Source organism: Colletes gigas, unplaced genomic scaffold (assembly GCF_013123115.1).
Source record: "Colletes gigas isolate AHSC1104 unplaced genomic scaffold, ASM1312311v1 Colletes_gigas_Sc00043, whole genome shotgun sequence".
NCBI classification, from domain to species: Eukaryota; Metazoa; Arthropoda; class Insecta; order Hymenoptera; family Colletidae; genus Colletes; species Colletes gigas.
The window spans coordinates 665009-688639 of record NW_025106672.1 but is presented as its reverse complement, the minus strand read 5'-3'; the positions used below and the strand labels follow the sequence as shown (position 1 = coordinate 688639).

Below are 23631 nucleotides of genomic sequence, written 5' to 3'. Positions count from 1 at the left end.
TTTACTCCAGATCTTTCTAAGGAAAGCGTACATATTCGAGTGATTCCATTGATAAGTTTGCATGGATTTTGAAAATATTATTCAGTGATTAGTATCCTAGAGTATACAAATATATTAAGCAATAAAAGTTACAAAAAAAATCAAACATACTATACAGGGTGTTCGGCCACCTCTGGGAAATATTTTAATGGGAGATTCTAGAGGCCAAAATAAAACGAAAATCAAGAACACCAATTTGTTGATGGAGGCTTAGTTAAAAAGTTATTAACGTTTAAAGTTCCGCCTGTACTGAATTTTTTTCACAAAAATGCGCAGGATTTCGGGGGTATGTCTATTCACCAAAAATGATTGTAATTGACCCCCGCAATCGAAAATAATTTTTCCAGAACGATTTGAAATTATTATTTTACGTCAAAAAATTTCACACCTTCTCGAATTTTTTTCTAGAAAGTGGGTAGGATTTCGAGTGTATGTCTATTCACCAAAAATGATTATAATTGACCCTGTAACCTAAAATAATTTTTCCAGAACGATTTGAAATCTTTGAATTTAATTGTTAATAACTTTTTAACGAAGCCTCCATCAACAAATTAATATTCTTAAATTTCGTCTTATTTTGGCCTCTTGAATCCCCCACTAAAATTTTTCCCAAGGGTGACCGAACACCCTGTATACAGAGTGCATACCCTATTGCACCATTATACCAGTTTCGCTTGTACGTAGCTACGGCACTGCCGCGCCGATATAGGCAAGCGATGGCCGCGTGGCGGTCAAACGTCGTGTACGCGTTGCCAACACACATTTTTTCGACCTGTGACAATTGAGAACGGCTTCTACACTTCTGTTGGACAGTTTCTTCTTCAGAAATGTCTGCGGAATCAGATCCTGTGTATAAATTCCGTGTCAGGTAAAGAACTTTTCGTAAATATGCAAAAGTATTGTGTATAAAGTACGTACTTCGACACTTTTTCAAACTTTGGCGATCATTTACAACCGTTCAAAAGTACAAAATATTATAACTATCGATGTTAGCATATTCAGGAATCTCTCCTCTATCTTTTAAGATTAAGTGGAACTGTCTGATGTTTTTAATTTTCGCGTAATACCTCGTTTTTGCCCAAAATTGGACGTTTTCACAAAAACTCGTGTTTTTCAAAAACTGAGGGTGATACAGCAATTCCATTTTTACATTCGCGTTTAGGAAACAGAGCTCTACAAGAATCACCTAGTGGGTACGGAAAAACAAAATTCGTGTTGAACAGTGTAATATAAACCCATCATGTGATATACTCATGTGCAACCACAATGATTTTAACTAAACTTTTTTTATATTCTGTTATGCCTACATTATTATAAATATATTTATTACATGCTTAACCAAACCTTGCTGAACTGCTTTTATAATAATATTAATCATAAAGTTATAAGTGACATGTATATAAATTTAATTTTTAACATTATACATAGTTTTTATACATTAATATGACATTTTGTATATATTTATATTATAAAGAAATAAGTTAGAATTTAAAATTACAAGTAGGTTAGTTTTGCGTATACATTACTTTGTTGAAAAATTTCATGAACATTTATGAAACGAATGTTGGAACAATGAAAAATAAAACTTATACTTACATCTATTTGTCACTTTTAATTTTTCCTTTTCTTTCTCCTAATAAGAAAATTATGTTATCATTGTTTTTAGACCATATTATAATATAATACATACAGTATTTTCTCTATATAAGCTCAGAACTCGTCCACGATATACAGTATTTTCTCTATATAAGCTCGGAACTCGTCCACGATATAGGCAAATATCATATCCCCTCTACTTATCCCCACTGCGTACCGTTAGAACTAAGCACTCGCTGTATCGGCGAGTATGCCTTCCTATGGGCGGTTCCCCAAGATAGCGGCGCGTTTGACAGTCGGTCGTCGAACATTGTCATACGATACGGGCTCAAATTACTAAGGCAACACTAGTGCAATAATACAAATTTTTTAATTTTCGTTTTCTTGTTTTGAAACTTTTAACATGTCTGTGACAGTTTTCTGATTTAACTAAGATCAAGTACAACATAATTTTTATTATTGTTTTTCATAAATTATAATATACATTTGACCTTTCTTTAAAGTGTATCCTCATCTGAAAAAAGGAATTGTAATTTAATTGACCTATCATTTATTTGCCGAAATCGTGAGACAACTCAGAGTAAAATAAGTTGGTTAAACAGTTTAAATTCGCAAGTTATGTATATCTTTTCGGGTTATATCACTATTGCAGTAAACGATCAATACATACATATATGTACTGAAGTTATGACACGATTTAACTAGTACATATACAATATTAAATCAACAACGAAATTCATCTTTATTTTTGTTCTTCCTTTTTTCAAACTTCATCAACATATTCGTGACACTTTTCTGATTAAAATGACACCAAATACGATATACAATTTAGGTCCTATTTACTAACGCAATAAGAAATCAAAGGCATGCATCGCTCAAGTGACTCCACGTCGGCTGTATCGAAACACAGGCGATGTTTACGCGAGCCTATACAGAATCAGTATTTCATTCTGCGACCTCTACCAAGAGAGGTAGAAGTCAGAATTAGAACACCGATTTCGTATAGGCTCGCATAAACATCGCCTGTGTTTCGTTACAGCCGACCCGAAGCGAAGGAAGCGATAGCAAATTCGGCGATGCTCGGCCGCTCAGTCCCTCTTTGTCATATGCTCGCTGTTCTTTTCTATACTCGCCGCCTCCAGTAGGCGTCAACAAAGTATCAAGAATCGTTTCTCGTCCACGATATAGCCGAGCGTTGAGCCCCGAGAGCGTCGCTTCTATAGAGACAATACTGTAGACAAATATCGTATCCCCACTGCGTACCGTTAGAACCCAGCACTCGCTGAACCGGCGAGTGTGCCTTCCTATGGGCGGTTCCCCAGGATAGCGGCCCGTTTGACGGTCGGTCGTCGAGCATTGTCAAATTTTTTATTTTTCCTTTTCTTGTTTTAAAACTTTTAACATATCTGTGACAGTTTTCTGATTTAACTAAGATCAAGTACAACATAATTTTTATTATTGTTTTTCATAAATTATAATATACATTTGTCCTTTCTTTAAAGTGTATCCTCGTCTGAAAAAAGGAATTGTAATTTAATTGACCTATCATTTATTTGCTGAAATCGTGAGAGAACTCAGAGTAAAATAAGTTGGTTAAACAGTTCAAATTCGCAAGTTTGTATCTTTTTGAGTCATATCACTATTGCAGTAAATGAGCGATACATACATATATGTACTTTAGTTATGACACGATTTAACTAGTACATATACAATATTAAATCAACAACGAAATTTATCTTTATTTTTGTTCTTCCTTTTTTCGAACTTCATCAACATATTCGTGACACTTTTCTGATTAAAATGACACCAAATACGATATACAATTTAGGTCCTATTTACTAACGCAATAAGAAATCAAAGGCATGCATCGCTCAAGTGACTCCACGTCGGCTGTATCGAAACACAGGCGATGTTTACGCGAGCCTATACAGAATCAGTATTTCATTCTGCGACCTCTACCAAGTGAGGTAGAGGTCAGAATTAGAACACCGATTTCGTATAGGCTCGCATAAACATCGCCTGTGTTTCGTTACAGCCGACCCGAAGCGAAGGAAGCGATAGCAAATTCGGCGATGCTCGGCCGCTCAGTCCCTCTTTGTCATATGCTCGCTGTTCTTTTCTATACTCGCCGCCTCCAGTAGGCGTCAACAAAGTATCAAGAATCGTTTCTCGTCCACGATATAGCCGAGCGTTGAGCCCCGAGAGCGTCGCTTCTATAGAGACAATACTGTATACAGTCTAAGGACATCATTCGTGAGAAGTACGTTCCCCGCCAATGTAAAGCGATCATGAAGAACCACGAATCACTGTGAAAAATTACCATGATTGGGAATGAACATGATCGAATCAAAAATCACGAGTGATTCAAATGTAGCAGTTCACGCCATCTCTAATGCTAACCTATCGGTGACTCAAAAAACGCGCCAAGCGTAATTCGTGATTCATGCGTGCGCAAAACCTGTCAACGAATTAAACGTTTCAAAAGATGTTTAAGAAATCGTACGAACGAAGGGAATTAGTATTACTGAAAGAGTATTACTGCAGAATTTTAAATATTGAGAATGGCTGAGTTCATCTCATTTCTCTGTAAAGCGTACAGACACATATCTGCATATGCGGCTGCACAGCAGCGAGTCGGGCGTGACTCGGGCAACTTCGGCACTTCTCGTGCTTCGAACAAAAGCCGAGCGGCAATTTTCAACAAACGTGTAGTTCCGAGCATCGCCTTGTATTGGAAAGACGCGTAAAGAATAGTTTCACTAAATTCTGTTATTAATAAAGAGAACACATTAATAACGGTGTACGAATTATTATGCAGCCCACTCAGACAATTCTGCTTCAACATTAAATATTGTATTTATATAAAGTAAGATCATATTTAATGCATCAATAGAGATTTAAAAGATCCATAGGTTTTTTTGTAAATTTCAATTTATTTACATATATTCCTTCCACCACATTTTCAAATGAAATTTAATGTTTTGTTTACAATTGTTATCTTTCTAATATAAAAGATGTACAAAGTTAACACAAGTCAGACTCCCTTTGATAGACATACAAAATATTAATTATAATAAATTGGCAACTAGGAAGATTATTCCACGTAACATGCTGTATTATTAATAATATCGAAGTCGCATAACACGAAAGATATTCTATCACAAATTTTTGATATATCGGAGGTAAATACTGATAGGTAATTATTACAATTTTTATAAAATCTAGACAAGCTTTTGTCGATAAATATTTTTTGGTAAATTTTTCGGTAACAAAACGGATAATATTTTGTGACAAACAATTACATCAGCAATGTAAAATATTTAAATTAAATTCCTCGTGGTACGTTCAAACGATCGTTTGTTTCTTAAATATTAGAAAAGTGGAACACCTAGTGTGATACTGAATTTAATTAATCAATTGTATAATTCTGCACTCTTAACCCTTAATAACCATATTACCGCCTAATGAGCTAAAAACATTTTTCTTTGGAAAATGAAATTTCTAGGCAATGTCTATTATCAATAGAATCAATTCATATACTATATTTGATATCTCGAATAAAAATCTTAACGAAAATAATTCATGTTGCATATAGGCACTTTATTGTAGCCTTATGTTCGTTAACAAAGACACTCCATTCCTGACAACTACCAATAATCGTTTTCATACGTTCACTGCTTTTTCTAATAATTCTTTACTGTTAAAAAACATACTACAAACATTGTATATGATATGTTTTTTAGTTGATATAATTTTTACGTATAGACTCGAATACAATGCTTCGTAATTTAAAGAAATACACTAAGTGCTACATAGCCATAAAAATGCTATGCTATCTAGCTTCTGCGTTTAAAACACAAAAATAAATCGATAAATACTTTAAGAATAAAAAACGATTAAATTACACTTAAAACTTTTCATAACTATTTTAAATATTTCATTAAATTAAGAACACATTCGTTGATGCTAAAAACTACGAAATCTTTAAATTAGAACCATCTTGCATAAATATATTGTCATAAATATAGTAGAAAGCAATTACTTTAAAACGCAATATAAATTTGTACAAATCCTCGTTCAATTTTTCCTATTCTTTCCATTATATTTTGATGTTTCATAAAAATCATTATTTATGTAATAAATTACTTATCATTGTCAGTATACGTGTATAAATTATATTATAAAGTTTTCATCTAACGTACAACATTTTTGTATCTGTTTGTTCAGCCTTTGTACACAATAGGCAACGTAAAGAAAGGAATGAACACCCTACAAGAATTTGTTATTTATAATAAGCAAATTGTACTCTACAGGCTTTTTGAGTTAATACTACTGGTATATGCTACTGGCAAAACGAAACAACCGAATCGATTAAAACACTATAAAACGAACCATGTAAAAATAAAAAAAAAGATCTTTGATCCTATAAAATTAAGTAACTAGTTAGCAATGGGAATAATCTTATAATACAACTTACTGAACTAAGTTAGTATCTACTTTTAGCATAAGTACTGGCACTATGAAAACATTTCATAAAGATACTTGTATCTTTGAATAAAGTTTATCTGCGGATACTCGTGTCTCCCTTAGTTTTCTATAAGAAAATAAATCAAACTAAATGGTTTCTTTTATCTTTAAGACACTATTTTTAGGCATTGTAATCGTCGAATTACAATATGGCACAAATGCACAATCCAATGCATATCATTCCCAACATATATGCTAGATCTCTTCTGATACTAGGATCTCGTTTGGCTGAACCAGGAAGATTATATATATTTTTCCATTTAACAGCCCATAATGGAATAGCAACATGAAGAATGTCTGGGATCATAAATCCAAGATCACGTACGACCTACCACATATAAATTGGTAGTTGAACATTTGGACCAAAGTTTTAAGCTTACAAATAATTTATTACCAGCAATAAAAAATTTGTTGCACTGTTTATTATTCGTGTAATTCATAAATGGCGCATTTATGTATTACCTGATGCGTGTAACCTTCTCCTCTAACGACGTTAGCAACAAATTGATCCCAACCACCTGCTACGATATGTAAAATAGCTATAGCAGCTATTCCGAATGCTTTTCTATGAGTTACTGGATTTTTACTATCCGCCAGATGTACAACCAGGAAAGTAGAAATCAGCTCGGTGATAGAAAAGAACAATTGATGGTACCATTGGGAATAGAATTCGTCGTTCCAATAATTCATATAAACCCACCAAGTATAATAATGCGAAAAGATAGCAGTCGAGAAAAGAATCATCATAGAAAATCTAAGACGATTTAGAAATGCTAGTCGCGTCAAATGTTTCATTGTCTCGTAAAACGTGATTACACCGATTACAACGGTTGTCCATATTTTTAAAGTATTTGCGGTGGCATTGAAATACATGTGCTTGTAAGAAGCGATGCCAGATTCGTACGATCCTAGAATAAAACGCTCTGTGCTTATGAAAAACTCATTGAAAGATAATGTTTATGAAATGCAACGTCTAAATAATGACGTTAACTTACCTTTGAATACCGTGTCCCAACATGAACACGAACAATACTGCTTATCGACGTCGCGTGAGTACTCTTGCCAAAAGTAATACAAAAATGCAATATGCAATGGTGGAATCGTTAACGGAGCTAATATTCCTATTGCTTTCGAGCTACACGACGCAAAGTTCGCATACAGCATGCGTTTTATCATCTTTGAGAAACCCATATGTACAAGGTGTTTTCACTTACATCAAAACACAATCGTGTATTTATTGTTGGCGATCACTTCATTGTTGCTTGTAAAATTTTTCTGATTTTCTGATTTGTATTAAGTCAATGGAATTACACAACATCCGTATCATCTAAGGCTGTTCTAAATGTTATAAAATAGAGTGACATGATGAAACTAATAATAGTGTTTCCAAAAAAAAAATGGAAATATTTTCTCAATCTTTCATTAATTAAATCTCGCTCGAAAATATATTACAGATTAATGAATAATCGTTCGAAATATAAAATATATTTTTGTCGATTCTATACATAATTGGTAAATAATATTATCATTCTTAATCACTTTCACTGAACATTTATTTGATAAACTTGATGCATTTTGTCAGCTAGGGATTCAGTGACGTTATGTTTATAATACTATTAATTTCGATCGAGTCTTTGTTCCGCATTTGTCAACGAATCAAATAATTTATGAATCGAAATAAGTTTCAGTCAGCACGATCCATTTCACTGTCAGTCTTGTCGGTGTTCATTTATTTTTGATATACAATATTTGGATCTTTACCACGTCGTTGTATTTAAAATATCGTTTTATATGTATAAATTAATTTTTTATCGGACGTTAATGCCTTCGGTTACTATGGGCAATGTTTCACTGGAATCTACTTTTATATCCACGTGACGGTACATAAAAAATAGTTAAATTGGCACAAACGTGTAGAGTACGAATTACAAAATAACGTTTCCATTCTTAGTCTTCATCGGTCTAACTGGACAAACGGTTTTGCCCCTCCAAAACGATTTCTCGCGCATGCGTAGATCGTGTTCCCACGCGGGTAACCACGTGCACTCACATTTATATGTATTCCAGCCAGGGCTTGAAAATTGTTATTGTATAGATTTAGGTTCTTGTAACAGTAATAAAGAACTTTTATTTTGAATAACTATCATAAAAAACCTGAATTTCAGACTATGCTGGTTTAAATTAAACCTCTCTATCTCGGCTCTCATATACACTCAACATACATACTTCTGTTGCTTAAAATTAATATACATATGTATATTTTTGATTAAATCGTTATTGTATAAAAGAAATGACTGAACGTGTTAACTATACCGATTTAAATTTATAAGTTTCAAACATTTCAAAAAGTTCGCTGTTTCGATAGTAAACAGACTTTTCCACCTTCTAATAAATGTAAATTCGTTTTCCGAGTATGTTTAATTTTGTAATGCTCTATTCTTAGTCGTGAGATTTCTGGGGTTAGGCGGTCGAGAATCTTAGGTAATTTAAACCAGTTAGAACAGGTTCTAGAACCGCAAGTTCCACTTTTGGAACTCTTTCGAACCTAAAGTTAATAAGTTTTCTATCGTACTTTAAAAATCAAGCCCATCGCACACAAGTCGATAGATTCCAAAAATCGCAAGTTTAATATTAACAACACGAAATTATACAATAGAAATACAGAAATTACACGTATTGAAAAATTCAATTTTTTAGTTACAAGTCGTAACTATGCTTTTCATATAGGTCGAAAAGTAAGACTATTAAAATTTGGTTGACCTCATGCATCTAAAAAGGTAAATAAATGGCGGGAATCAAGAAACGCGTAGAAAAAGAAATATCGCTTGCCCCATAATATGTAATTCGAATTTTAACTGTATCGAGAGCGTAAAGATTTATATTAAATTGCGGAAAGGGTCGAACTCACATATACACGACTCGTGTGTAGAATGTGTCTGCTTACCCCGCCGCTTCGAGAGACCACACACAATGTGGCCCAGTGTGGCCAGATCGGGCATAATTGAGTGCACCGAAATTGACAATAGTGACGACGAACTTCCTTAGCGTCTAACGGAGTGGTGGGGATAGCAGGCACACACTACCTCACGGGCCACGTGTACGTGAGCTCGTCACTTCGGACAACTTCGGGAAATCGATAAAGAACGCTAGTGTGAGCCTTTCCTTCTTGCTCTTGTAAAAGAGAAACAGCTGAAATACGACCTCGCGATAATCGGCATACGATTCCAAGTCTCGCTGCCCCAGCATTTTTACTTTCCGATCTATCGAAGGTATAAGGAAAGTACCATAATGAGAGAAAAATTTCGAAAATTTTTTTTAGCGGAAATACACGTTTTAAGACCACCCTGATCATATTGTGACTATTAAAAAAAAGAGAAATTTTTTTTGTTCCTATACTATTAACATGATTGCGTCTAAATGGCTAAATGAATTGCAATTATAAGAAAAAGTTCGGTATCAGGATCTGGATAGCGGTCGGGCGTTTTAAATAAAATCGACACGACTTGCTTCTTAAGGGGGTCTTCTACAGTGTCGGGTCGAAAAAATTCATTTTTTTTTTTTTTACATGAATTACATCTAAAACTCATGTAGAATACGAGGCTAAATGGATTTTTTGAGATTCGATGCCGTTCAGAAGTTGTAGGCGTAGAACGAAATAGGTGTTCGGAGCGCGCTGGTGGCGGGTGCTGTCGCTCTTTCCTCCTCAATATTATGTCATTCCTCGGGCATGTACTAGTGTTTATTATGATTTCTGCTTATGAACGACCGAGTCTTTTTTCATATCAGACGCAATTGTGACAATTGATAATTACATATGCGAACAATCACGAACTTTCTAAGAACGTTCGCTTAGTCGGTGCAGTACGCGACAATTGTTGATATTTCGAGAAACTGAAAACTCCAAAACTCCAATTCCACGAAGAATGGTTATCGAACCACAAGGATTGTTCCATAAATCATATTGGCAGCTCTGGTAAAATGGAAATTGACGCTATTATTGAAATGTTTTTACGTTCTATGGAGAAACATGGCGTAAAGTACTGTCCTCCGCTCACTTGAAGTCCCGCGAGACGGCACAGGGGCAAGGGGAGTCGGACCGCCCATTTATCTGTCTTGCTCACTTGCTCTCAGGCAGTCCACATGTGTGTGTAACTGCCGCGACGAATAGCGAGCTAGTGACCAATGTGTGCGTGGGAATACGTGTGCCCCTTCTACTTCTCCCGCATTCCTTCCGCGGGACTTCAAGTGAGCGGAGGACAGTACCTAACACACGTTGGAGACGGAGATAGCAAAACATTCAAAGGTATTTTGAATGCTAATCCGTATACAGATGAAAAACAAGTTGTGAAAAAGGAGTGCGTAGGTCATGTGGAAAAGAGGATGGGCACGAGACTTCGCAACATTAAAAAAAATCACAAGGGAATCGGTGGAAAAGGACACGGTAAACTAACTGAAAAAGTCATTGGTGAATTTACGAAATTCTATGGCTTAGCCATACGACGGCATCCTGATTCAATAGATGATATGAAGAGAGAGATTTCGGCTTCTTTTTATCACTGCAGTTCTTCTGATGATAATCCGCAGCACGATTATTGTCCGAAGGGTGAAATCAGCTGGTGCAATTGGCGTAAAGCAGAAGCTTTAGGACTCCTCAAGAATTTTAACCACTATAGAGTTTCTTTAAAAAGTCAAATTTTAGAAACAATTAAGCCGGTTTACGAAGATTTATCAAAACATGATTTATTAATCAGATGCTTGGGAGCTAAGACCCAAAATAATAACGAATCATTGAATTCCCTAATTTGGACATTTGCCCCAAAACACATTCATTCTGGGCCTAAGGTGGTTGAAATAGCTACTTTTTTGGCAGTTATTATTTTTAACGACGGATTTGAAGGAGTATTAAAAATTATGGAAACAATGGGATTGAAAATTGGCACCAATTCTTGCACATATTCTACGCACCGTGACAACGCTCGCCTGTACCGCTTCGAACGAAAATCGTCTGACTTCGCCAAAAAATCTCGGATTCAAAACCGAGAAGAAAATTCACTTCTGCATGACTTCCAGGAAGAAACTGAAGGTGTACTGTATGGTCCAGGCATTGCAGATTAACGGTAAGTAAAATTATCTTTGTGTCATACGTACTTGAACTTCCAACGCGTTTTTCTCGAAACGCATTTTATTGAAGCGGCGCCCACGATATCTCAAAAAGTCTTCAACCGATTTCGCTATAATTTCGTACATATCTTTCATACACCCCTAGTTTTCGTGTGAACTAGGATAATTGAAATATTTTACTAATTACTTGTTCTTTAGCTTGAAAGGTTAAAAAAAAAATACGAAGAATTGACTTTTTTTCTTAAAAGCTTTGTCAAATGTTCAAATTTGAATATTTTTATTTAATTCTAGTTCACACGATAGCCATAGATCTACATATTAAAATGCTATTTGATTTTTCAATTTCAGATGAATAAAAAATCGTGAATCATGGGTGCCATCCGCCAACATTTTTTATACATGGTCACCATTCCAGTGCTATAAATCTAATTATTGTTATTATCATGCTTTACAAAAATTTGTAAACAAAGTTCGATAAACAATACACTCGATATAAAAGTTATATCTTTGTGTGTTTCTATTATTCCTCAAAAAAAATTCCGAAAGTAAGCTGAAAAAAACAGCCATCACAGTAGAAGACCCCCTTAAAACTGTAGCGTATATCTGCTCACGGCAAAAGCCAATACAGTTCTGTACCCTGACAGAAAACCAGGGTCGTGAGGGCACCCTTGACAGTACGGTCCTTCTTTGTCTAAACATTCTGGCCGATCCTTCTTTAAGAGGGGGAGGCGCGCCAAGGAGAAGCACATGGCCTGCTTCAGGCATTCCTCGATTTCTACGTTTCTAACACAACGAAACTTTACATTTAAGATTTATGTTCTCGTTTCAAGGTCTGATTAGATTTCGAGCGTGATCAGCTCCCGGATAATGATGATTATACGTCTTATAGTTTTGTAATTATTTCGATACCTATTCATTGTTTGTACAAAATTGTTGGATGACCAACCTGATGACTCAATGCCGATCGGAACCGCTGCGTCCAAAATAACCGAGTCAGTCTTGTTTTTCACATTTCTATCTTAAGTACAGAATCCTGGACGAAGTACACAAATGTCTCATCCAGGACGAGTCATCGACAGCCAGTCATCAGGTATTAAGGGTCACCGAAATCGCCTCCTCAACGAAAAACCTAATGTACAGGGTGTTCGGCCACCCCTGCGAAAAATTTTAATGGGGGTTTCCAGAGGCCAAAATAAGACGAAAATCAAGAATACCAATTTGGTGATGGAGGCTTCGTTAAAAAGTTATTAACAATTAAATTCAAAAATTTCAAATCGTTCTGAAAAAATTATTTTCGGTTGCAGAGGTCAATTACAATCATTTTTGGTGAATACACATACCTCCGAAATCCTATCTACTTTCGAGAAAAAAAATCGGGTAGGTGCTGAAAGTACTCAGCAAACAAATATTTTTCAAATCATTCTAAAAAAATTATTTTCGGTTGCGGGGGTCAATTACAATCATTGTTTATCATTACACATACCCCCGAAATCCTACGCACTTTCGAGAAAAAAATTCCTAACCGAAAATCTAATCAGGTGCCTAAATTTTTCGACGAAAAAAAAAATTTCAAATCGTTCTGGAAAAATTATTTTCGGTTACGGGGGTCAATTATAATCATTTTTGGTGAATAGACATACCCTCGAAATCCTACCCACTTTCCAGAAAAAAATTCGAGAAGGTATGAAATTTTACGACGAAAAAAAAAATTTCAAATTGTTCTGGAAAAATTTTTCCCTGGGGTGGCCGGACACCCTGTATAATACACTGTAAGATGTTTTCTGCACCGTATTATAGTAACTTTATTTTTTTTATGTTAAGCAATATTCATTTCTTTTCTCATTATTACATAATAAATACTGATATATTTACAATAATATGTCTGCCTTATTTTTTTTCCAAATCATTTCTATACTTCATTTTTCGAGTGAAACATATTTTCTATGTGGTGTACGATTTTGGCTGTGATTCACTGTATGTACGTGCGTAAATAGGCACAGAAAAAAAATTTCTTTTTTTTTTAATACAGTGAAAACTCGATAAATGTCCTCAAGAGCTGTTCCATAAATGATACATTTTTATCCCCACCACTAGGGGGATCCCCCTTGAACCAGTGAGGCGAAGTGTAACCGGAGACGTAGCGGCTTTCTTTAAAAATCTTTATTGCCTTCGTCACTTAGTTTAAATGTCCCTGTCAGTGTAACCACACTACTGTACAAGAAGAAAGTTTTTTATTTTTTACTTTTTTTTAATCAAAATTTTACTATCATGTGGGGAAGATTTTTCTAATTAAAATGAGACTAAACACGATATAAATCGGCCAATATTTGTTACCATAATATTGAATTAAATATTGTGTACTCGTATCTTCGCAAGGTCAGTGGATTGGTACATTTATCGAACAGTGGTAGCTAACGAAACCCCCTATTTCATAAGTGTTGCAGTTTTTGATCACTTACGAAACGGTGGAACCGTTCCGTTTGAAAATAGCTACCTCCCGTTCGATAAATGTAGCCTACACCTCGATGCGTCGTTCTTTGATATTTCCGAACATAGAAAAGGACAGCACAAGAAGGATAAATAAAGAGAGAAAGACTCGCAAGTACAATATTTAATTCAATATTATGCTACCAAATATTGACCGATTTATATCGTGTTTAGCCTCATTTTAATCAGAGAAATCTCCCCAACATGATAGTGAAATTTTTATTAACAAAAAGTAAAAAATAAAAAACTTTCTTCTGTGCAGTAGTGTGGTCACACTGACGCGGATATTTAAACTGGGGCGATAAATCCGAGTTTCAGTCACTCTTTCTTCTTTAGCTACTGACTCTTTCTACGTTCGAAGCGTCGGCAAACTACAATCAAATTCGAAAGACGATTCTCCTATTCCGTAAGTGTTGCTGACCGGACCCGGAGTAGCGACATTTATCGAGTTTTCACTGTAGTCACAATATGATCAGTGTGGTCTTAAAACGTGTATTTCCGCTAAAAAAAATTTTCGAAATTTTTTTTTCATTATGGTACTTTCCTTATACCTTACATAGGTCGAAAAGTAAAAATGCTGGGGCAGTCGAGACTTGGAATCGTATGCCGATTATCGCGAGGTCGTATTTCAGCTGTTTCTCTTTTACAAGAGCAAGAAGGAAAGGCTCACACTAGCGTTCTTTATCGATTTCCCGAAGTTGTCCGAAGTGACGAGCTCACGTACACGTGGCCCGTGAGGTAGTGTGTGCCTGCTATCCCCACCACTCCGTTAGATGCTAAGGAAGTTCGTCGTAACTAATGTCGATTTCGATGCACTCAATTATGCCAGATCTGGCCAAACTGCTACAACAAATTCATCGTCGCTCTTCTCGTTCTCGATACACTCAATTATGCCCGATCTGGTCACACTGATCGCTTTCTACCATCTACAACCATCGATCGTTCGCTTCGAAGTAGTTTTCACGATTTTTTATTAACATCGACCGAATAAATTTCGATACTGAAATCATTCCGCGACACATAACGTAACAAATTTTTCTTTACTTTCCGTATAAGTGAAGGAAAACATGACGACAGCACTGTATCTGGAACACTATTTGGATAGTAAGTATACAATCCCCTCCACCCAAACAATTAGAAAAAAACAACAATATTTCTTTCGTACTGTAAACACTAAATAAACACTCAAAAGTTTTTGCAACGAGTACAGAACTAAATCGAAGAAATGTACACAGCATGCAATTCCATGTACAGATACAGATTTTGTTTGTGTGTACAAACAAATAACACATTCACAATAAAGTTACATACACCAAAAATTTACATAAGCAATTATTTCATTAGTTTTCACTGCTATATATTAAAATGAACATTCTCAATGAATTATAAAGAGAATTCTAATTGCCTGCAAAGTATATTTCACAAATTTTATTTCCATTCAGGTTTAGAGCATCTACCCATAGAGTTGCAAAGAAACTTCACATTGATGCGAGATCTGGATGCAAGGGCGCAAGGATTGATGAAAGACATAGACAAATTAGCAGACGACTATTTAAAAAATTTGAAGACAGAGTCTCCGGAAAAGAAGAAGGAGCAACTGACTCACATACAGAATTTATTCAATAAGGCGAAAGAATATGGCGACGATAAGGTACAGTTGGCGATACAAACTTACGAATTGGTAGATAAACATATTAGAAGGTTAGACTCGGATTTGGCAAGGTTCGAAGCAGAGATACAAGACAAGGCTTTGAACAATAGTAGAGCTCAGGAGGAAAACAATGCCAGTAAAAAGGGCAGAAAGAAGTTGAAGGAAAAGGAGAAACGAAAGAAAGGCGCTGCTGGGGCCAGTAGCGAAGATGAATCGAAAACTGCTAGGAAAAAGCAGAAGAAAGGTGAATTTTACATTTTCACTCGCTTTATAAAAAAAAACCAAAGTATATATTTGTTGTTTTATGTTTATCTGTCGTAGGTGGATCTGTTACTTCTGCTTCATCTGCTGGTGCTGTAGGAAGCGGTGCACAAGTTGATTCTACGGCGCTTGGACACCCAGCGGACGTCCTGGACATGCCAGTCGATCCCAACGAACCAACCTACTGTTTATGCCATCAAGTTTCTTACGGAGAAATGATTGGTTGCGATAATCCAGACGTAAGTATATTTTGAAAAGTTTTAACCTTTTTCATTTTTTTCAGACGATTAATGTCGTATTTGTTTTAACAGTGCCCCATAGAATGGTTCCACTTTGCTTGTGTCGGACTAACTACGAAACCTAAAGGAAAATGGTATTGTCCTAAATGTACACAAGACAGAAAGAAAAAATAAATCGTACATCGATCTATTTTAAACAAAAGACTCGTACATTGTTTCTAAAATTAGTGTGTAACAGTTTTCATGGTTCAACATGAAACAAGGTAGGGAATTTGTAAAAAAAAAAAAACCAGCAAACAAAGAAAGTGTCAAAGAATGAGTTCGTGTTGCGTCTAATGTTGCATAATGTTAAACGTAATATTATTGGCAATATTGAATGCAACAAAAAATATAGTAAAATACCAGCTTATCGCAGGGAACAAAATTCGAGAATCGGCCACGTTCATTGTCCTTTCTAGATGTACAAAGTAGTAATTTATTATAAATACCTGAAATTCGAGAGCTTTACATTCTTCTATTGTTTCTCTTGACCGATTCTCGAAAAAGTTCTTTCTTATCGTGTAAGTATTTAATTATAGTATTGAACTGAAAATTATTAATGTTTTTATATTTTATAAATGTAAATGATGCTGTGTAGAATAAGTTTTTTTGTTAAAATAAAATTACATGAACAAGTCTCTGTATGTACAAGTGAGAAAAATATATTTCATTTACAGAAACACAAATTTTTAATTTCTATCTCTATTGAAATGTGTATATACAAATTATATTTACAAGCAGTAAATGTACCATTTTGGTATGATGATATTTTGCAAAGCCTATTATTATGATTAAACAATAAGCATAAGTGTTTTCGTTATCAATGAAAAATCCATACTTACCGATATACTCTAAATATGTATAGTTTAAAAAAGTAATGACTAGAGTAGATAAACAAAGAAAATTTGTTCATTAAGGAATACCAGATTGCACATTGCAACATTGACTAGGCGGAACTGTCCAATTATAATGATAGCTCATACGATTTCTTGTTTCTTTTGCGCACAGCGCTCCGGATGCTTGGAAATATTCAAACATATTTTTCATGCTAGCAATAGTCTGTTTGTGTGTAACAATGTACTGATTAGAACATCCACGGGATCTGTATTCCGTATCGAAACGTACATCGTGTTTCCTTTCGATGTTTGCTAACGGGGCTAGCCAAAGACCAACAGACACATCTTCTGCCTTGTACAATCTAAAAACACATAAAATGTTAATTAACATCTAACTTCCACATTTCCAAAGATCATACTTGAGAACGTCCATGTTCGATGCGATGAACTTCACTAGATTGTATGACAGAACATATCCACCTCCCAGTGCATATGGAAGATAATAATCGCATAGTATCCACTCTGTTTCCTTCCAAGGTCCGCTTCTCCTGACTTGGGCCTTTCCATTGAAGAAACCCCAATATAATTCCCGCCTTGTGCCTTTGCTTTCCCACTTATCTAACTCCTTCAGAATCTTGTTCGCCAGAACAAACGAATCGTCGTCGCATTTCATCAAGAAATTGAAGTCATAATGCTCGTAGACCTCCTTAAACGCATATAAAACCTTTTTTGTCAGAGTCGCGTATGCGTCTGGTAATCTTGGCAGTAGAAGCAAGTCATTGAATTTGTGTTTCTCGGATTGAAGAGTTTCTCGTTGCTCTGGTAGTATATCTAAGGTTCCTATTACGAACAGATGCTCGATGGTAGCATATTTTTGCCCCAGCCAAGTTTTTCTAATTACAGCTCTCTGCTCTAAATTATCAGGCATGGAGAGTATGAGTATCACGAGCCTAAATTTCGACTTGCTTTTCAATTCTTGCATATTGGATGAACACTTTGTGGAAGGCAAATAATGCACGCACAAAAGAGTGATACATATTAGAATTAATAATGTTGGAATGTTTAGTTTTATGTGAAACTTTTTTCTAATCATCTTGTCAAAATTCTTTGACGACGATTTTAGTGGTAGAAGTGTCATGGAATCTATTTGACCAGCAAGTTGTTGTCAATAAACATTCCTAACCTCTCGACACTATTTTTTTATTGGATATTGGCATCTTCGTGAATTCTTCCGTTATCGATGCAGATAATACGTTATTCGAGTATTATTTTTCGAGATTCAACCTTTTTATGTCAAGAAATACGACTTCATTGACGAAAAGGACCAGCTATTTGAATTTAACATTTATCTATAAATCATCCTCACTACGGCAATGTGAAACTAGCCATTTCGATTGAAACGAACTTTTGATCCAACATTTTGAATTTAATAAATTGCATAATTATTTCAAGAAAGTAGCAATATTAATCAATAATAAATGTTTTGTCAGAATTTTTTTGGCGATAATTTTTAATACTAAATTGAAGAATGGCATCCATTTCTATTGTTACGCTATTGCGTGAATTCGAGTTTAGTACATATAGCGCCGCGACGGGAATTTATTGAAACTAGATTAATCACCGTCGAGTACGCGATTCAAACAAATTCGTGTACTATAATGTATATTACCACAGCCGACTCTAGTTGTACTAGCCGTGCTATAATAAAATAGCAACACCGCGGGAGTCCGGCTTCGATATACCTAGCCCAACCTACCGTAACAGCCACCCAGCCTCCCACTACCCACCGGCCTCTGGGCTACATAGGCTCCATCTACCGGCCTTCCGGTCTCCCGCCTATCTTTCAAATGTTTCAAATAATTAATAATCTATAGCATTTTGTATATAAATGTATATAAATATAATCTATAGCATTTTTGGACATTTTGTTTTATATACACTTTTTTTATAAATTTCACATATTCATTAATAATGCCACGGCGTTGCTGTGTTCCCAATTGCAAGGGAAATTATGATAGTACCTTAAAAGATAATAATTACAATTCTATATTTTTATTCCCCAAAGATGAGGAATTGCGGGAGAAATGGAGGGTTGCTATTCCTCGTAAGAATTGGACACCATCAAAATATTCTGCCGTCTGTAGTTTGCATTTTGCAGAAACTGATATTGAAAGGTACCACGGTATTCTATCGCCCAATGGTGTACTGGAGAATGTTTTGTTGAGATGTCCAAGGCTTATAAGGAATGTAGTACCCTCCATTTTACAACCGAAAAATTAGAAAAACGATTTGGAAATTATAGACTTTTATCTGGTTGTAATTATCATGTGTCATATAACGAAATAATTCATGCAGAAAAAAAAATTAGATTAAAACATATATTTACAAAATCGGCAAATTCGTTTTCTCTTACTGAAATCAAAATAAATTTCGAATTTGTGATGACAATAATAACGATCTTCATGATCTTCCTACTGATGTGACTTGTTTCTCAGGAATCTTCGATACCGAATACTTGTCCGATTGTGTTGTAGATGATTCCATTAAAATTTATATTTCTGGTTATGGGTCCCATTCTGTTGCTAAAAAATTAAATTGCAATATATGTCGTTTATTAGTTGTGGAGGATAAAGGTAAAACTGTAAGCGATGTATATTTTGATCACTTACAAAGAGGGGGCCTTTCTGCCCCCACTGAAGAAGCGATAGCCTCATTTATTCATATGTATGCAATAATGGAAGCCATAATAAATGATGGCAATTTAGAATCTCAATTTTTGCAATCTGGAATCATAAACATATTTTATGTAAATTAACATATATTAGCATTCAATCAGACATACATTATTTAGCATTTTCAGATACATGCGTTTGTGGTCGAGCTTACCAAAGTATTTGGTTTAAATTATTATCAATTTTTTCAAATATTTTATTAAACGATTATGTGAAAACTGTAAATAATAGTCAGTTGGAAACACGTACAGACATCACTTCTAAAAATCGTAAATTAAAAACTTTTAATAGGAACTAGATGTTCAATGATTTTTTTTAATTTTATCTTTCTTAAAACATTAATTTTTATATATATTTAACTTATTCCTTTCAATATGTTTTAATACATTAACAGAGTTTTATTTACTTGCTTAGTATATTTTTATTATGAATACTATTTCACAAGATTCAAAGTTTTATTAGTTGTATTTCAAGAGAATTTCAAAGTATGTTTTGATATGTTTTGTTATTAATATTATTCAAAATTATTTATTATTATTTCAAAATGTAATACTTTATTTCTTTAAGAATACAAAAGTTATGTTTTTGTTATGTTCTATTTAAAAATATTAATTTTATTTTAGAAAATGGGATGATATGGCTATTGGCGAACCACCCATTATAATAAAAAAAAAAGGTAACGCGCCATGGTAAATACCCCTAGGGTGGTGAGGAAATTTTTTACAATTATCATACTGTCCTCTAACACGATTTTATAATTAACTCCATAATTGTTCCTTTCAATAGCTAATTATGCTAACCTCTTTTCCACGGGCACTTAACCTGTTTGGCTTCGTACCAATAATTTTGCCTATTTCAGGTCTCTATTAACTTATACATACCTTTATCAATTTTTAAATCCTTCAGTTTGGTTCAAAGATGGTTTTAACTTGTTTCACACTTCTATTTTCTTGAAATCTCTGTGAATATTTCAAATATAATGCATCACAACACCAAACTATTCCGACAGTCCACAAAATATATACCACATTTATAAATATTAATATACTTCTGTATTACTTCTACTTACTATAGTTATGATATTCATATATTCCTTATACATAATTAATAAAAAATACTGTATATTAGTATAATTTTATATCGCAAAATAACGTTAATTATAATCCTGAACACAAAACTCCACTATTGAAAATAGGACTCCCGATCCGCACATGAGCGGTGTTGCCACGTTTCATAGCACGGCTAGTACTTACTAGAGTCGGCTGTGCTGTGATATTACTATTGTATGAAATTCAACGCGGGCAAATCAAGTAAATAAAAAGGTCTCGAAATTTTAATTCTCAAAAATAGAGGAGAAGTCACGTCCATATCGTGAAACCATCGATCCTGAACGCGGCCGTAAAGAAAGTTTACAATATTCGGTTTTCCCGGCTTGATTTGCTATCATTGAATTTCATACAATAGTAATATGTATTATAATACGCGACTTCGTTTGAATCTCGCTCGCTTGAATCGCGGACTCGATGGTGATTAATAGCGGTGTGCAGCCCGTCTCATGTGTCGGGCGCCCGAGTCGTTAGATCGAGCTAAAGAAAGTCGAGCGGGCTCGAGCGGGCTCCCGAGACATTCGACTCTCGGGCGGCTCGAACGTTTCGGGCTGCTCGACCGATCGACTCGACGCTACGGTTCGATTGTTTGTTGGGCATTTGATAGTAATAAAAGCATATGAAACTGTTTTTTAACATAAATGTATTAATACTTTATTTTAAGTTTTCATGTAAGAAGCATAGTCCTTGTACATTTACTGGCAGCAATCGTGCTCGTGTTTGCATTACTATGTTTCCGGCAGTAGAAAATAAGCGTTCACTTTTTACTTGTGTTGCTGGTACAGCAAGACAATCTTTAGCTGCTCGAGACAGTATTGGAAATCGTGTCTGATTTGATTTCCACCAGTCTATAATATTTGTTTTCCGCGGTACTAAATTTTCAGCGAAGCATGTTTGTATTTCTCTATTTTTACGCGTTGTAAACGTTTCTGGACCTTCTTCTGTGTTGCCCAGCGTCTTATCAAAAAAATGAGATAATCTTGATTTTGTGTCACCCAATCAACAAATTATAACATAATGATAAATTTTGAAATTGATGAAATTAAAGAATAAAAAGTGTACATATGTGTAACTTTACAAACGTACAGCTTTTACTGGTGCTTGGAATGTTGCCCTGTTCTTTGTTGTTATCGTTAGTTTTATTGTAAATTGTGGAAATTCTTTCATTAAATTGTTCATGTATTATATGTTTTTCTGTCGATTGTAACAAGTGGTCTTTAAAACGTGGGTCTAGTAAGCATACTGTGATAATATATCCAATTACTCTGAATAATTGGTTCAAAACGTTCCTGCGAGTAAAATATTATATTTTTGATTTAATATAATTTCTTCTGTCTATTTTTTAATATTGTTTTATTGTAGTTTTGCGATGAATAATTAAAATTACCTTCAATGCGTTTTGAACGCTGTTGGAAATATTAGTAATTAATGCATTTTCTGCAGATTCTTCTTGTAATATGTTCATTAATGCAAAATACATGGGGAAGTAGTGGGATATGGTAGGATACGAATCTCCGCTCATATTTTCTGTTGCCTCTTTTAGTGGTTCGAGAATCATTATTAGGGCTTCCATGAAATTCCACTCTTCTATAGTTAAATTATCTGGCATGTATTCTTCACATAGTATTACATTCAACGATTTTTGTAACACAATAAATCTTTTGAACATGGCATATGTCGAATTCCACCTTGTATCTACTTCCTGTATTAATTTTAATGGTGTTTGTTTATCGTCTAAGGTTTTCTGTACATTCATAAATTTTTCTCTAGCAGTGGTCGATTTTGCAAAAAAGGTAACTATGGATCGGCATCTTTTCCGGAGTTCTTCGTATTCTTTATAATTTTTCATGGCAGATTTTATTACTAATTGTAAACAATGACCGAAACAAGGAATCCTCGTCCACTTTTCATATGTATTTATTGCTTTTGCTATGTTACGACCATTATCGGTAGTAAAAAATGCAGGTTTCTCTATATCAATACTCCATGTTTGCAGTGAATTAAATATGGTGCTTTGTATGTATTTGTGAGTATGCTTTTCTGGTACATGTTCTAAATTTAGTATATTGTGTTTTAACACAAACTCCGGTGTTATATAGTGTACTGTTAACGACATGTAACTTTGCACAGCTCGCGACGTCCAGCCGTCCGTCGTAAATGCAAATACACTGTTGCTTCTTATTGCTAATATGAATTAAACAACATGTCATATAAAAAAAGAAAGAATAATTACAAAACAAAGTATTACTAAAATATTAAGTCTAATTGATACCTGTGGATATTTCGTTTTTTACATGTACTTTCAGATCCTCGTACATTTTTGGGATAATTGTTTGGGAAAACGTGGTCCGTGAAGGAATTTTATATCTTGGTTCTGCAATCTTCATTAACGTTAGGAATCCATCGTCATCCACAAGGCTGTAAGGTTGCAAATCTCGTGTCATCATGCGTGCAATTCCGTATGTTAATTGTTGGGCTCTGCTTGAATTTTCGTCCAAATATGAAATAGTTTTTTCTGTGGTAGGATCAGGTTCGGTCGATGTCGTCGATTTCGAATTAATTACTGCACCATGCATTATTCTTAGATGTCGTAGAAGAGAACTTGTGTTGCTGTGTTTGATTTTGTATTTTTTATTACAAATAATATTGCACTGGGCTGTGGTAGGATTTAATTTTTGAAAATGATTCCAAACGTCACTTCTAAAACGATTGGATTGCACTAAACTTTCACTGATACGACTAGAAGACGCAGTAATCATATTTTCCTCATCACCGCTCATAATTGTAATTTTAAAATATTATAATATAGTAATGAATAATATAATATAACAGATTAATATAACAGAATAAATGAATAAGGAAAAATTAAAAAAATAAAATATATGAAGGAAAAAAATATAAACAAGATAAAATAATAAAATAAAATAATGGAATAAAACAATAATCAATAAAAATAAAATACTACAATAGAGCTGAGGAAATATAAAAAAATTCTAT

The 23631-nt window shown here is 34.5% G+C and overlaps 4 protein-coding genes and 1 long non-coding RNA gene across 6 annotated transcripts; 1 reads left to right on the top strand and 4 right to left on the bottom strand.

Annotated features, from left to right (window-relative positions):
* Positions 1 to 6135: 6135 nt before the first annotated feature.
* Positions 6136 to 8226, bottom strand: LOC122403006. The gene is made up of 4 exons (XM_043406274.1): positions 7924 to 8226; positions 7158 to 7500; positions 6625 to 7070; positions 6136 to 6490 (listed from the first exon to the last, which is right to left on the bottom strand). Exons 2-4 carry the CDS (start codon positions 7351 to 7353, stop codon positions 6305 to 6307), a joined length of 828 nt encoding a protein of 275 aa, XP_043262209.1. The 5' UTR covers positions 7354 to 7500; positions 7924 to 8226; the 3' UTR covers positions 6136 to 6304.
* A 6297-nt stretch (positions 8227 to 14523) lies between these two features.
* On the top strand, positions 14524 to 16501 carry LOC122403009 (inhibitor of growth protein 5). Its single transcript, XM_043406278.1, has 4 exons — positions 14524 to 14874; positions 15213 to 15665; positions 15743 to 15921; positions 15994 to 16501. The coding sequence occupies exons 1-4, from the start codon at positions 14838 to 14840 to the stop codon at positions 16093 to 16095; spliced, it is 771 nt and encodes a 256-aa protein (XP_043262213.1). The 5' UTR covers positions 14524 to 14837; the 3' UTR covers positions 16096 to 16501.
* Positions 16502 to 16787: 286 nt separating this feature from the next.
* On the bottom strand, positions 16788 to 18182 carry LOC122403002 (beta-1,3-galactosyltransferase 6-like). Of its 2 annotated transcripts, XM_043406265.1 has the most exons (3): positions 17521 to 18182; positions 17216 to 17430; positions 16788 to 17158 (listed from the first exon to the last, which is right to left on the bottom strand). In XM_043406265.1, exons 1-3 carry the CDS (start codon positions 17932 to 17934, stop codon positions 16873 to 16875), a joined length of 915 nt encoding a protein of 304 aa, XP_043262200.1. In that variant the 5' UTR covers positions 17935 to 18182; the 3' UTR covers positions 16788 to 16872. The 2 variants fall into 2 exon arrangements, with proteins under 2 accessions (XP_043262200.1, XP_043262199.1); XM_043406264.1 differs by having other exon boundaries at positions 17216 to 18182.
* A 1054-nt stretch (positions 18183 to 19236) lies between these two features.
* On the bottom strand, positions 19237 to 20731 carry LOC122403019. The gene is made up of 4 exons (XR_006259573.1): positions 20598 to 20731; positions 20410 to 20487; positions 19466 to 19579; positions 19237 to 19378 (listed from the first exon to the last, which is right to left on the bottom strand). It is a non-coding gene; the product is annotated as an uncharacterized LOC122403019 (long non-coding RNA).
* Positions 20732 to 21288: 557 nt separating this feature from the next.
* On the bottom strand, positions 21289 to 23301 carry LOC122403030 (E3 SUMO-protein ligase ZBED1-like). Its single transcript, XM_043406310.1, has 3 exons — positions 22907 to 23301; positions 22022 to 22818; positions 21289 to 21591 (listed from the first exon to the last, which is right to left on the bottom strand). Exons 1-3 carry the CDS (start codon positions 23208 to 23210, stop codon positions 21289 to 21291), a joined length of 1404 nt encoding a protein of 467 aa, XP_043262245.1. The 5' UTR covers positions 23211 to 23301.
* Positions 23302 to 23631: the final 330 nt, after the last annotated feature.

Excerpts from the sequence above, each read along its gene's own strand:
- LOC122403006 (XM_043406274.1), bottom strand. The coding sequence starts at position 7,353 with ATGGGTTTCTCAAAGATGATAAAACGCATGCTGTATGCGAACTTTGCG. Across the intron at positions 7,071-7,157 it reads TTGGGACACGGTATTCAAAG|GATCGTACGAATCTGGCATC; the intron begins GTAAGTTAACGT and ends GTTTTATTCTAG. Across the intron at positions 6,491-6,624 it reads GAGAAGGTTACACGCATCAG|GTCGTACGTGATCTTGGATT; the intron begins GTAATACATAAA and ends TATATGTGGTAG.
- LOC122403002 (XM_043406264.1), bottom strand. The coding sequence starts at position 17,934 with ATGACACTTCTACCACTAAAATCGTCGTCAAAGAATTTTGACAAGATG. Across the intron at positions 17,159-17,215 it reads TCGAACATGGACGTTCTCAA|ATTGTACAAGGCAGAAGATG; the intron begins GTATGATCTTTG and ends ATGTGTTTTTAG.
- LOC122403009 (XM_043406278.1), top strand. The coding sequence starts at position 14,838 with ATGACGACAGCACTGTATCTGGAACACTATTTGGATA. Across the intron at positions 15,666-15,742 it reads TAGGAAAAAGCAGAAGAAAG|GTGGATCTGTTACTTCTGCT; the intron begins GTGAATTTTACA and ends TATCTGTCGTAG. Across the intron at positions 15,922-15,993 it reads TTGGTTGCGATAATCCAGAC|TGCCCCATAGAATGGTTCCA; the intron begins GTAAGTATATTT and ends TTGTTTTAACAG.
- LOC122403030 (XM_043406310.1), bottom strand. The coding sequence starts at position 23,210 with ATGCATGGTGCAGTAATTAATTCGAAATCGACGACATCGACCGAACCT. Across the intron at positions 22,819-22,906 it reads AAAAAACGAAATATCCACAG|CAATAAGAAGCAACAGTGTA; the intron begins GTATCAATTAGA and ends AATTCATATTAG. Across the intron at positions 21,592-22,021 it reads GCGTTCAAAACGCATTGAAG|ACGCTGGGCAACACAGAAGA; the intron begins GTAATTTTAATT and ends TTTTTTGATAAG.